The following is a 13056-nucleotide window of genomic DNA, read 5'->3' on the forward strand; positions in this document are numbered from 1 at the left end:
CCACCAATTCAGTCCAAGGGAGAAGTCTTCAAGCCACTGCCAAGTTACCCTATGGATGCACAGTAGCTAAGCAAACACACATCTGCCCTGGCAAAGATCAAGTAAAGCTACAATCCTAAGCACAATAACTAGGGACTTACTTATGAGTACACCTGCTTAGGATCACATTGTACTTTGTCCATGAGAACAAGGCATACACAGTGCCCTACAAAAGCAGAGCTATTCCTGGGTACAGATGCCTGAAGTAATTCAGTACCGGTAACAACAAGGCCACTGTTCCAGTTTAAACATTTCCAAGGCAAGATCCACTAATGTAGCCCCCACACCAATTTCCAGTTTCTTTAAGCAGCTGCCTTAAATGAAATCAGATGACTGGTCCATCTAGCTCAACCCTACCAACCATGTGGCAGGATGCCAAACACAGGTTTACCGAGTGCATCACCTTTGGAAGGGAACAATAGTTGATGAAAGGAGTGGTGAGGCCCTGATCCTAGAAATCAGAGTGTCAACCTATTTGTTGATTGCCACTGCTAGGAACCAATGGAGCAGCAGCCATTTATTTATTTCAGAACCTTACATTCAGGCATCTTTAATTACATAATGGACCCTAGAGGAAATCCTGATGTAAAGCTCTAAACAGCTTGGGGCCTAAGGTTCCTTTTCCCACATACACCTGCTCAACTATTACAATCAACCTCAGAGGCTCTTCTCTGAGTCCTCCTGCTTTCAGAAGTGAAATATTCTGGTACCTCAATTATGGAATGCTTTCCCCAGGGAAATTTCTCTGGCATCTGAGAAATTTTGGACTCAGGTGAAGACATACTTATCTGCCCAGGCTTCTGAATCTTTAGATAATGGTTTTTACTTGTTTTATGCTAAGGCTCTTGTTGGTGCTGCTGGGGTTTTAAAAAATAGTATTGGTTTTATTGTTATTCCTGTTTTAATTAGTATAAACTGCTCTGAAAATCTTATAACTGAAGACTGAGGCATTAAATCATGCAAGAAATACAAATAATAAATGATTGATCCTATTCTCTCCTTTCTTTGAGCTGCTTTTTGGAAACAGGACAAAAATGAACACTGCAGGATGAAGAATTTGTTTGACCTACATTTTGAGAGCTTTGACAAAGGTGAAAGTCAGTCCATCAGGTGAAAGTCTGGGAGCTCCTACTCAAGGGCCTTATGGCCAAACTATACCTAATGTTTAACTTAATGCATCACTTGAAATGTTATGGAGTGTGTTTATTATTAATAGCCCCATGGGGTTTTGTCAGAGCTGCAGTGAGTGAGGAGGAGGCATTAACCCTTTCCTCTCCTGCTGCAGTCTGGACCAAAATTGCCTCCCCCATATGGTTATGAGCCCCAGAAACAGCAGTGGAGGAAAGGGTAATACCTACCACAGGGGCGATTTTAATCAGGAATGCAGCATGGGAGGAAAAGTTATCTACCCCCCCCCCCCACCGCACAATGCAGTCTTGCTGAAAATCTCTCACATACACTCAAATACGGTGGCTATTAATTAAAAAAAATAGCACTTCTAAGTTTACCATCACATCTAGTGTGGTCCCCAGACAGAGCACTTTCTCAGCCCTGATTCCTGCTCTCCATTACCCAGAGATCTCAAGGACTGAAACAGGGGATTTGCTTACATAAACCAGGCATGCATTCTACCATCCCCCAAAATACAAATACCTTTCTGTTGCTGACTCATTTAATAGGTGGTCTGGTGGCAAGAGTGTTACATGAGGAAACCCAAGTTCAAATCCCTGCTCAGCCATGAAGCTCAGTGGGTGACTTTTGGGCCGATCACTATCTCTCAGCCTAACTCACTATTCTCTTTATTCTTTGCAAGAATAAAATTATTGGCTGGCACAGAAAAGAATACACTTCCTGGAGTTCTGCAGAAAAAAATGAAAATAAATGCCCCACAGCATATCAAAATTGTAAAGATTCTGCCATACATGGGAAGTGAGTGATTTGAAATGCTGAAAAATAATTACCTGCAAAGCATCAACATTTGGACCAAAGTACAGTTTTGTCCAAAGTCCAGTGGTCTCAGGAGACTTGGCCAGGGTAATGACAGCATTATTGGGAGACACACTGATTCCAGTCTCTGGTGGAGTCAATTTATTTTCTGGAAGAAACTGAAAGAAGTAGTTGTACAGAGCAGACGCTTTGTTGGAAAAACTAATCCTGTAGTGATTTGTGCCTACCTCCCCTTTGAGGCTCTGGGGAACAATGCCTGGTACTTGTAAGAGCAGCGTCAAGGCCTTTTCATCCTGAGTGCAATGAAAAGGAGGACACAGGAGTGGAGTTGGGCTTACAGAGGACACTGAAGAGTCATGGCAGCCGGTAGAGTTTATGGGAGTACCTGTGTCAGTGTTGAGGCCTGTCATGGACATCAGAGGAGAGGTAGAGGTTCTGTTTCCAGGACTCAGGGCAGGCACAGAAAGTTCCACATGGCTTGTGGGCACAGGAAGATCTGTGCTTGTAGAGAACTCTGGTCTCTGATCTACCTTGGCACAGTCATGGCATGACAAGGTTGACACAGAAAGATCCAAGCTATCGTCACTGGGGCAGGATGGGGGCACAACGTTGGTGATGCTGGGGCACTGATTAAGATCCATGTCGGTACAGATATGCACCGGACTTACAGAAGTAACAGGACCGGTTATGCTGCTAGGGTGCTCCGGGAACTCCACGGTGTTGCCAATAGACACGGCAAGGGAAACTGAGCCGGTATCCTCACGCGACACACACAACCCCACGTCGCTGCTGCTGGTGCACGTTGGAACCTCTGGGCTAATTTTCCCGTTGCACGCGGAAGGCGGGAGGCCGAAGTCAGCAGTCCACGGAACCGTCGGATCCGTTTCCCCAGCACACGCCGGAAGCTCCGGGCTGTTGCAGCTCGTCCGCACGTGGGCATCAGGAGGACCCGGGATGCTCGCATAGGAACTCAGCGGAACGTCAGAGCTGATGGTAGGACATGTTGAGGCAGCGGCCACGGGAGCGGCCGGAGGTATTTCTACGGCACACGCCGGCAGTGCCGCGCTGTTTGCGCCCTCGTGGGTAACAGGAGGCGCCTGCTCGGCACGGCTGGGCTTTGGGCAAAGTTCCGCGCCGTCACCAGCCGGGACAGAGGCCGAGTCCTCTTGCCGCGGCTCCTCCTCCGCCGGGGCCTCGCTGGGCTCCTGCGAGGCTTGGCCACTGGAGACACGTCCCGAGACAGGCTTCGCCAGCACCGGCAGGATGACCACCAGCTGCTTCTTGGCTTTGTTGAAGGTGGCCCGTCCGCCGCCCTCGTCCACCGCGTAGGGCAAGGGGAGGCGCAGGCGGTAGGCGGCGGCGGGCCGCTGCGAGTCTAGCTGCAGCTCCTGCCCGCGGATCTCCAGCTGGGCCTGGGCGGCGGAGCTGAGCAAGGGCAGCTCGATGGTCACCACCAGCTCGCGGGGCACCGGGCTGGGCGCCGAGTCCCGGCTGTTCCGGTAGTCCTGCAAGTCCACGTAAGAGCGGTGCCGGAGGGTCCAGCGCGGGGTGGCGGCGGCGGCGGCTGGGGGCGGGGCGGGCGGCGGCGGCGGGGGCTGAGCTTCGCGCTCCGGCTTGGCCGGCGGGTAGGCGTACGGGGAAGGGAAAGGCGGCAGCGGGCAGTCTCCTTCTCCCGCTTCTGGCGGAGGGGCGCCCCCGGGGAGCGGCGTCCGGAGCAGCGTGGCCTGCGGGACGCCCTTGTACTTGGTGCCGCGCAGCGGGACGGCGTTGGCGCGGTCCAGGCCCGGCGAGAAGTGCTTCTCCACCGCCTCCAGGGCCGTGTCGTCGACCAGGCGGCAGAAGCGGGCCGAGCGGGCCGCCAGGCGAAGGGTGTCCGGGTGGAAGACCACGTCGTAGACGAGGCGGCGAGGCCCTCGCGGGCGGCGGCTCAGCTCTTCGCGGCCCGGCGCCAGGCAGTGCGGCAGGGACCAGCAGCTGCCGCCGGGCGCCGGCCGAGCCTCGGGCCTGCCCACCAGCGGGTTGCTGCAGATGTTGAGGTAGCAGCGGCGGGTTCCGGCCTGGCTCGTCCGCAGCACCCAGCCCGGCGCCGGGTGAAGGAAGCGGGCCTCGACGCCCCGCTGGCGCTCTAGGGCCGCCACCTCCGCCTCGTAGATGGCCCTCTGCCCCGGGTCGGCCAGCTCGGCCGCGTACTCGGCGAAGAGGGTGCGGAAGCCCTCGTCCTGGAAGGCCTTGGTCAGGCGCTCCGCTTCGTCGCCCGTCAGCTCCAGCTCCTCCCGGCTCGAGCGGCGCGCCATGGCCGCCTGGCTTTGAAACCCTCGTGCTCAGGCCGGCGCCCAGATGCGGCTACACGAACGGGGAGCCGGTCGCCATGGAGACGGAGCCCAACGAAATGGCGCTACCGCTGGCCCAGAGGGTGTGGGGCGTTGCTATGGAAACGTTCCTAACAAGATGGCGGCTGCGTGGTTGGTTACCATGGAGATTAAACCGAACGGAATGGCGGATCGTCCAGGCCGCAAAAAAGAAAAAGGGGGCAAGTCCCTGTAGCAAGCAATGAGAACCCAAGTTGTACACCTGTGTGTACAAGCCAGCCAGTGGCAAGAGTGTTGGGCTGGGAGCTGGGAGAACCAGGTTCTAGTCCCCACTCGGCCATGGAAGCTCACTGGGTGACTTTGGGCCAGTCACACACTCTCAGCCCAGCCCACCTCACAGGGTTGTTGTTGTGAGGATAAAATGGAGAGGAGGAGGATAATGTAAGCTGCCTTGGGTTCCTTGCAAGAGGAAAAAAGGCAGGATATAAATGCAGCGTTCTGTGCACCTCGGTGTTTAGTCATGCTGGCCACATGACCACGGAAGTGTCTTCGGGCAGCGCTGGCTCTTCAGCTTAGAAATGGAGATGAGCACCACACCCTAGCGTCGGACACGACTGGTTGGGGACACCTTTTTATAAATGCAATAATAAATAAATAAATTTCTGGATTCGCATTAGCTTCTCCAGCTATGGGGGTCAGAACCAGGTTGTGGGAGAGTCTTGCCAACCTTTTGGCCATCAGTCAGCCCAGTCCTCTGGAGAGCAAGGGAGCAAAGGTGTCAGATGAGCACTCACTCATTGTGTCTCTCGAGGAAGCATGGCGGGGTGATTGGGCCCTCTGCAGTTCCAGAGAAGTGCTTCTCCTACTCATTTACCTGCCTCTGTTCTTGGCTTCTCCTACTTGTCTTCTCCTACTCATTTACCTGCCTCTGTTGGTAGTATAGCAGGGAGGATTGGGCCCACTGGGCTCAGGCCCCACCACTGCTGTGCCCCAAGGAAGAGTGCAGGCAAGCAAGTGGGCAGGTGGCTGCTCAAACCAGGGAGCAGCTGCCTTATCTGCTTTTACTCACCTGGGAGGCACAGCAATGGAGGTTATCCTCACAGTGCCCAGTCCTCCCTACTGTGGTGGCCAGAGGGGGAAGACGAGCGCGCAGAGTGGCCGAACCTGTAAGGAGCAGCCTCCACTTTGGCTTGCTTGTTCAGTAAGGGTGGGGCCGATCTGCTATATCACCCACCCTCCCCGCTGTGCCACCCAAAAGGAGAGTGAGGCAGGCAAGTGAGAGGAGCGGTTGTTGGTGCTTGCTTGCTCACCCTCTTCCATCTCTGGACAACATGGTTAGGAGAGCTGGGCCCAGTAGGGCTGCCCAGAGCAAGTTGAGAGAATGGAAACAGTAGCTGCTCGCTTGGTTGCCTTCCTCTGGGTGGGTTCATTGACACTTGGAGGAGAGAACCCAGGTGAGTGAGAAGGAGGGTGTGGCTGTTCCTTGCCTGAGCAGCTAACTCGGCCTTCTTGGATGCCTGTACTGCCCTCCCAAGTACCATGCTGACAGGGATTGTTGCCCTGCTGAGAGAAGACAAGTGAATGTGTGGCGCCCATAGCTGATATTGTTTCTGTGGGTGGGCCGCAAGATCCAATCCCTCCACACCACCTAGAGAGGATGAGCAAGCAAGGTGAGATAGGAATAGCTCATGCCTCACATAATCTCTAGACCAGATGATTTGGCCTACAATTACCATCAGCCCTAGCCAGCACAGCCAATGAGGAAGGATAATGGAAGTTGTAGACCAGAACTTCTGGAAGGCTACAAGTTGCCCACCCCTGGTCTAGGCAGCTCCCCTTCTCCCTTCCATGACATCTAGAGATAGCAAGCAAGTAGGCAGAAACAGCCACCGCTTGCTGACTTGCACTCTCCCTCTGTGTGGTGATGTGGGCCTAATTCTTACTGTTGCGCCTATCAAGGAGAGGGGGCAGGTGAGCGATTAGAGGCATCTGCCATCCAAGGTAAGACAAGGTGGCTTCCAGAAAGAGAGAGAGAGACACCTTGGTGGTGCCCAAGTTGTGAAATGCTGTCCCCAAAGTGATTCTTGTCTTATTGTCCCTTTGTTGTTAAGTCGTGTCCGACTCTTCGTGACCCCATGGACCATAGCACGCCAGGCCTTCCTGTCCTCCGCTCTCTCCCGGAGTGTGCTCAAGGTCATGTTCATTGCATTGGTGATGCTATCTAGCCATCTCACTCTCTGCCGTCCCCTTCTCCTTTTGCCTTCAGTCTTTCCCAGCATCAGGGTCTTTTCCAGGGAGTTATCATCCCTTTGGCACCAGGCAAAGATCTCATCATTTTCCCAAACTTTTATATAGTTTTAATTCTGCTGACTGTTTTATGCAGCTTCTATTTACATTTTAATTGTTTTATTCCCTTTGTAAACAGGCATGGGAATGGTTTGAAGGGTGGTATAGTAAGCATCTCAGCAGCAGTCGGTTGGCACTGGTGGCCCCTCCGGAGGCAGTGAGGCCTTAGCAGTTGCCCAATGAGACCAACCCCTGACACTGGCCCAGTAATTCATGGTACGAAATTATCCCTAACAAATCAGTCAAAACTTTCCAAAGAGAACTCCTCTGAGCATCAGATTTTTTGAGTCACCTGAAAGAACTTTTCAAGGCATTGGATCATCAGATTCTGCTCAAAAGACTTAGGAACAGGTACAGAATACAGCAGCCATGTTTAACAGAAGCCCAGCAGTCCTTTATGTGTTACAAAGTAGTGTTGGGGTGTGGCATTTTGTGGCCCGGTGGGGGGGTGCTTAGCCCTTCCAGCACCAGTTGCTTTTACTGCTGGCAACCTTCTTCACAAACAAGTGGGAGGGCAAAAGCAGCTGGAGGAGGGGAGTATGAGGCAGAAAATAGCTTTCCCTGCCAACTGTGCCCCCCCCCCCCCCCAAGCTGGCACTTTGCAATAGAGAAAAAGCCATTGGCCTACCAACATAGATGGTTACAGTGAAAATCCCCACTCATTCATGAAGCTTGCTGGGTGACCTCAGACCAGTCATTGAGATCATCTGCACTAGCATTTTATCTCAGTTCTGTAACGTCTGGGTCACATGACACATTCCCCAACCTGTCGTCCTGTCACTATTTCTCGCTCAATGTTCCATTTTCCCCTAAACTACTTTTGTGATTTTTTTTCAGTGCTTCCATGTTTTGTTACTGTAAAGACATGTGTTCCAATCTAACAGTAGTATAACACCTACCAGTGGGAGTGGCTTTAAAGCTATAGAACCTGTTTTGCAACATTCCCCCCCACCTTTTCTCCCTCCCCTGGTAGGAGCTTACTTTCTCCTCCTCCTCCTTCTTTTGTTCCCTGATTGCACTGATTTTCATGGGATTTGCAGGCAGGAAATCTGTGATATTCTTTTGGGTTTTTTTCATTGTGCACCTGCACTGATGTGTAACTAAACAACTACACAGTGTATTTCTATACCATTACTGCAAAAGTGCACATGCAGGTTTTGCTTTTGTTTTTGCTGTTATTTCTCACTGCATGCATACACAGCTGTGCAGTACTGAATAACTGCACTTAAAATTTTAACCTCTGTTCCTGCACAGCAACGATGGTGTGCATGCTGTTAGCAAACTAAAAAAAAAAGAGGAAATTTAAACAGCAGCATGCCCTCCCATTTCTCTTGCAATTGAAATGGCATACTGTGGCATGTGGCACATGCTCATGCTATAAACACAATAAAATGTATGTGATGTTCAAACTCCTACTTCTCCAGCAATTGCAACACTCCCATGGACGGTGCTGGTTGATGCAGCACTGTATTCATTACCAGGTGCCTCCAGAGCAGCAACGGCATTAAAAAAAATACTGGCACAGCAATGCCTCACAAACAAAACAGACTCTGCTATAGATTCTTCCACTGTCTCTCAGCCTAACACCAATCCTAAAGAAACTGTCCCTGGACCCAGAAAATCTTAATTTTAGGCCAGTGGCAAATGTTCCTTTCCTGGGCAAGGTTCTTGGCTTTCCAAGGTTGTCTGGAGCTGGTTGGCAATCTTGGCTGAGACTGATTATCTAGATCCATTTCAGTCAGGGTTCAGGCCAAGCTTTGGCACGGAAACAGCCTTGGTCACCCTGTATGATGACCTATGTCAGGAGAGAGACGGGGAGTGTGACCTTGTTGATTCTCCTTGATTTCTCAGAGGCTTTTGAACCATCGACCGTGGTATCTTCCTGGGAAGATTGTCTGAGCTGGGAGCGAGAGGCACTGCATTACAGTGGTTTCGCTCCTACTTGGATGGTTGGCTCCAGAAAGTGGTATTTGGGGGATATTGCTTGGCTCTGTGGATTCTCCAGTGTGAGGTTCCTCAGGGGTCAGTTTTGTTCCCCATGTTATTCAACATCTACATGAAACGGTTGTGTGCGGTTATCCAGAGTTTTGGAGTACGTTGTCATCAATATGCTGCTGATACGCAGCTCTATTTCTCCTTTTCATCTTCTTCAGGTGAGGCTGTGGATGTGCTAAATCTGTGCCTGGGTGCAACTATAGACTGAATGAGGGATACTAAACTGAAACTCAATCCAGACAGGACTGAGATGCTGTCTCAGTGGTTCTCCTGACTGGATGGAGGGTGCTCAACCTGTTCTGGACGGGGCTGCACTGAACCCTGAAAGAGCAGGTTCGTAGCTTGGGGGTCCTCCTGGAGCCCTCTTTGTCACTTGAGGCTCAAGTAACCTTAGTGGCAGGGAGTGCCTTCTACCATCTTCAGTTGGTGGCCCAGCTATGCCCCTATCTGGACAAGGATAACCTGGCTTCAGTTGTCTATGCTCTGGTAACCTCCAAGTTAGATTATTGCAATGCATTCTATGTGGGGCTGCCTTTGAAGACAGTTCAGAAGCTGCAGCTTATGCAAAATGCAGCAGCCACACAGATCACAGGGACCAGAAGGTCTGAACATATAAAACCGATTCTGGCCCGCTTGCGCTGGCTGCCTATCTGCTTCCGAGCCCAATTCAAAGTGTGGTTTTGACCTATAAAGCCCTACATGGCTCAGGACCATAGTACCTGACAGAATGCCTCTCCTGGTATGAACCAACCTGCACACTACGCTCTGCATCTAAGGCCCTCCTCCCGCAGCCTCCTCCGAGGGATGCTTGGAGGGCGGCAACGAGAGGGCCTTCTTGGTGGTGTCTCCCCGTTTGTGGAATAATCTCCCTGCCAAGGCCCACCTGGCACCAACATTGTCATCTTTTTGGTACCAAGTTAAAACTGCCATCTTCTCTCAGGCATTTGGCAGCATATAATGAGTCTCTTGATTGTCTCCGATTGTTTTTGTTTTTAGATATATGTTGTTGTGTTATTTTTTCTATGTTATGTGAATGGTTTTATATTTTATATAATGTGTTTTAATGGTTTTTAATTTTTGTGAACCGCCCAGAGAGCTTCAGCTATGGGATGGTATAGAAATATAAGAAATGAAATGAAATTACTTGATAAATGGCATTTCTTTGGCTATTGGGCATTTTAGAAATGTAATAAAAACAAATTATTTGCGAGGCTGCCTACCTAAGTCAGGCCTGATAGAGATGAAGCCAAACTAAATGGCCTCTACATCAAGTTTTGCTGCTCAGCTTCCCATGGTAATGAGGGCTCACTATATTTTTGTGTCCCACATGTAGGCTCTCTCAATTTCTTCTGTACTTGTACTAGGAAAGACATTCCTTTCGATATCAAGGAGAGATGTTGTACCAGCACTATTTAAATTATAAGGTTCGAGGAGAGTTGCTATGTTACACTGCAACACTGAGATAAAAAGACTGTTGCAGTTGCGGAAGTTGCAGTTCTACCTGTGTTTGCTCGGAAGTGAGTTCTACTGAGTTCCTAGTAAGTGTGCTTAGGATTGCAGCCTTATTTGGCAGTAAATGCCACTGAAATCAGTGCTTACTTTTGAGAAAACATAATTAGTGTTGCCTTGTACTCAGTTGTATGACACTGTCCCTTCCAGGAAGCTGGCCTTGGTGCATTACTCCCCACATTACAATCCAAAACCTTAAAATTCCCATTGATTCTAGTGAAAGAATGCCTAGACTGTAGATATTAAATATATATTGAAATTCAGATGTATATTCAAGAGTTGTGTGAGGATCATATGGAGTGGAGGGGAAGAGTTGCATTCTGTCTAGTTATCTATATATTGATATGGTAACAAAAATGTGTAGGAGTCATTGAAAAGGTGGCAGTCCTATCACTTTGTTTCTTGGTGTTGGTCAACTGCAGCCCTACAACTATGGCTACAGGGAAGGGACTTACTCCCAGGTGACTATGTACACCACTGCAGCCTAAATAACTCAATATTCTGTTCTGGAAGCAATTTAGCACAGTATATCTTTCTTACTATTGCTTCCAGCTATGGGGCAGGTGGTTGGATTTGAGTGTCCTTTAACCTCTACATCATACCCCGGAAGCCATACGTACTGAGACTTGTGAGCTCAACAAACATGTAGATCTGTGCCTGTTTACTGAGATTTAAATTACATAAACTACAAGTAGGACCTGTCACAAAATCTTGCCATGTGGAAGGTTCAGCTTTCCATCCATCTTTCAGGATATACCATTCCCCCCACCACTCCGGTGGGTCAGTCAGCACTCCATGCCCCACTGCAAATACTCAGCCCTCAGTGAGCAAGGGATTTTCCACTAAATATTTTTCCTACTTCTGCAAACCTTGGGGTTCCCCCAAACCTGCTGATACCTTCCCCGCTTATGCAGTGAAAGCTTTTCAACGTTAAGGATATTTCAGCCATGACCACATTGCCCCATCTCCCACAAAGCTTATGTACCCAGGACAGCCTTCACAGCCATTAACATTTAAAATTATTCAGACTTCCACTGAGGACAAAGCTACTTTCTAAAAGTTGTTTCATAGATCTCCTGAAACCAGCTGTGGGAATGAATTACTGAAGCACATCAAGGTGGAGATAAAAGTCACAACAGTTTGGACCTCTGGCAGTAGGCAATTTAATTTGGAAGTGAAAGCAAGAGTGTAAAATTATTTTAAAAGTTGCTTGTCACCTCTTCTCTTCCAAGACTATTGAAGTTGCCTTGTAACATGAAGAGAGCAGCAGCTTGAGGGCATAAAATACCAGCTGTAGAGCTATACATTTCCCCAACACAGCAAATCGTTGGGTGGAAAGGCAGGATATAAATTAACAAATAATGCCAGTTGGTCATACTGGGTTGTCACTACTGCTTAGTTCTAAGCACTGTCTTAGCATAAACACACCTGGAAGCTGTAGTGCTTAGGGCGGTAAATACAAGAGTGTCTGGACCAGTAAGCCAACACATTTATTATGGCAAAAGCGTTTATTGACTATATAGTCCATTAGGTACAGTGTGTTCTTGAGTTTCAGGAATACATCCAGTACACATGGTCGGTGGTGGGATTGTAAACGGTAGGTGCCTGGGCGCTCGCAGGACCCAGCATGCACAGTGGGGCTTTGGCACTTCTTAAAACAACCAGAAATGAACAGAAATTTTTGTTTCTGGAACAGGGCAGGCCTGCTAACTTGTCCCAATCTAGAAATTAGCGTTTCTTCTTGTTTCTGGGGTTATTTTAGAAGCACCGAAGCCTTGTCCCACAAGCACAGCAGAACCAGTGGAGGTGGGGTGGCCCTGCTGGATGCTGCCCGATGAGGTCAAACAGATTAAATGCAGAAAGTACTGATGGTAACAGTGACATGGTTAAACTGAAACTCTTAACGCTTTATTATTTATTTACAGTATCTTTACCTCATCCTTCAGCCAAAAAAGGTATCCCAGAGCAGCTTACAAAGTTTAACAATGAGACAGCCCCTGCCCTCAGGATAACAATCTAGGAGACACGTCACAAAAGGAAAAAGGATTGGGGGGCGGGAAGAGCAAAACTCAGGCATCAGTTCTTCGTTTCAAAATTCTTACAGGGTCTTTCTGATAGAAGGGCAAAACAAACCCTGCAGCTGCTCCTTCTCTGGCCGATTCACGGGGCCAAGTTGGTCTTCGCTTTGCCATGATGTTCTTCCTGGGAGCCGGGGGGATGCAGCCTCCCAGTGGCCCTTAGGTCTGTAGTGGATGGATGAGGCCAGAGTCTGCAGTCCCAGGGAAGTCAAGCAGAGCTGTGTGTTCTTTCTGGCAGGGAGATGAAGCGAGCTCCCTGCAGCTGCTTCATGCATCTGATGTAGATTATAGTCTATGAAAGTTTATACTGTAATAGATCTGTTCGCCACCAGACTGTTTTTGCTGCAACAGTCCTAACACAGCTACTCCTCTGGAACGGTTTAGTAACTACCTTCATGCCAGTTCCGCAACTCAAGATGCTTGAGGCAAAGGAGTTTAATAATAATTGATAAATATTAGAATGATTAACATTATATACATATAAAATGTAAATGTTCATTTCAGCCAAGAGCGTGGTTAGCTGGGACAGTAAGCGCAGTCTGTTTTAAATCCCCTTCCTCTGAGGTTCACCTTAAGACTTCTGTTTGAACAGATGTCACGCATGCTATTCCTCACAGACCATGTCTGTGGCGTTGGATGTTCAGCAGCATTAAAAAATTCTCAGGCTGCTTCCTTTGAAATGGTCTCCTGCTGACTTTGAAGAAGCTATCCTGAAGTAGCTGAGTGGGCATACTAGAAGCAAGCAAAGGCCATGTATTTCCCAAGAAAGAGTGAGCACCATGGCCTACTGGTTGCTGTTATATTTGGTCTGAATGAAGTTCTCTAGTAGGAAA

At 49.3% G+C, this 13056-nt stretch overlaps 1 protein-coding gene and 1 long non-coding RNA gene across 3 annotated transcripts in view; one reads left to right on the forward strand and one right to left on the reverse strand.

The window, feature by feature from the left end:
• The window catches only part of DNAAF2 (dynein axonemal assembly factor 2), a 29812-nt gene extending 24851 nt beyond the window's left edge, over positions 1-4961 (reverse strand). Inside the window, exons 1-2 of one of the 2 annotated variants that reach the window (XM_084833910.1) lie at positions 2655-4961; positions 2001-2144 (exon numbers count right to left, since the gene is read on the reverse strand). In XM_084833910.1, coding sequence (XP_084690036.1) covers positions 2001-2144; positions 2655-4280 — 1770 coding nt within the window. In that variant the 5' untranslated portion in view covers positions 4281-4961. Of the gene's footprint in view, positions 1-2000 lie in introns of both variants that reach the window. The other variant, XM_084833903.1, reaches the window with a different exon arrangement.
• Positions 3028-13056, forward strand: part of LOC146356832 (uncharacterized) — a 29425-nt gene continuing 19396 nt past the window's right edge. Inside the window, exon 1 of the long non-coding RNA XR_014787739.1 lies at positions 3028-3503. This is a non-coding gene — a long non-coding RNA (uncharacterized LOC146356832). The remainder of the gene's footprint in view (positions 3504-13056) is intronic.

Source organism: Heloderma suspectum, chromosome 1 (assembly GCF_057233095.1).
Source record: "Heloderma suspectum isolate Gila_16-S chromosome 1, 16-S_ref, whole genome shotgun sequence".
Lineage (NCBI taxonomy): Eukaryota > Metazoa > Chordata > Lepidosauria > Squamata > Helodermatidae > Heloderma > Heloderma suspectum.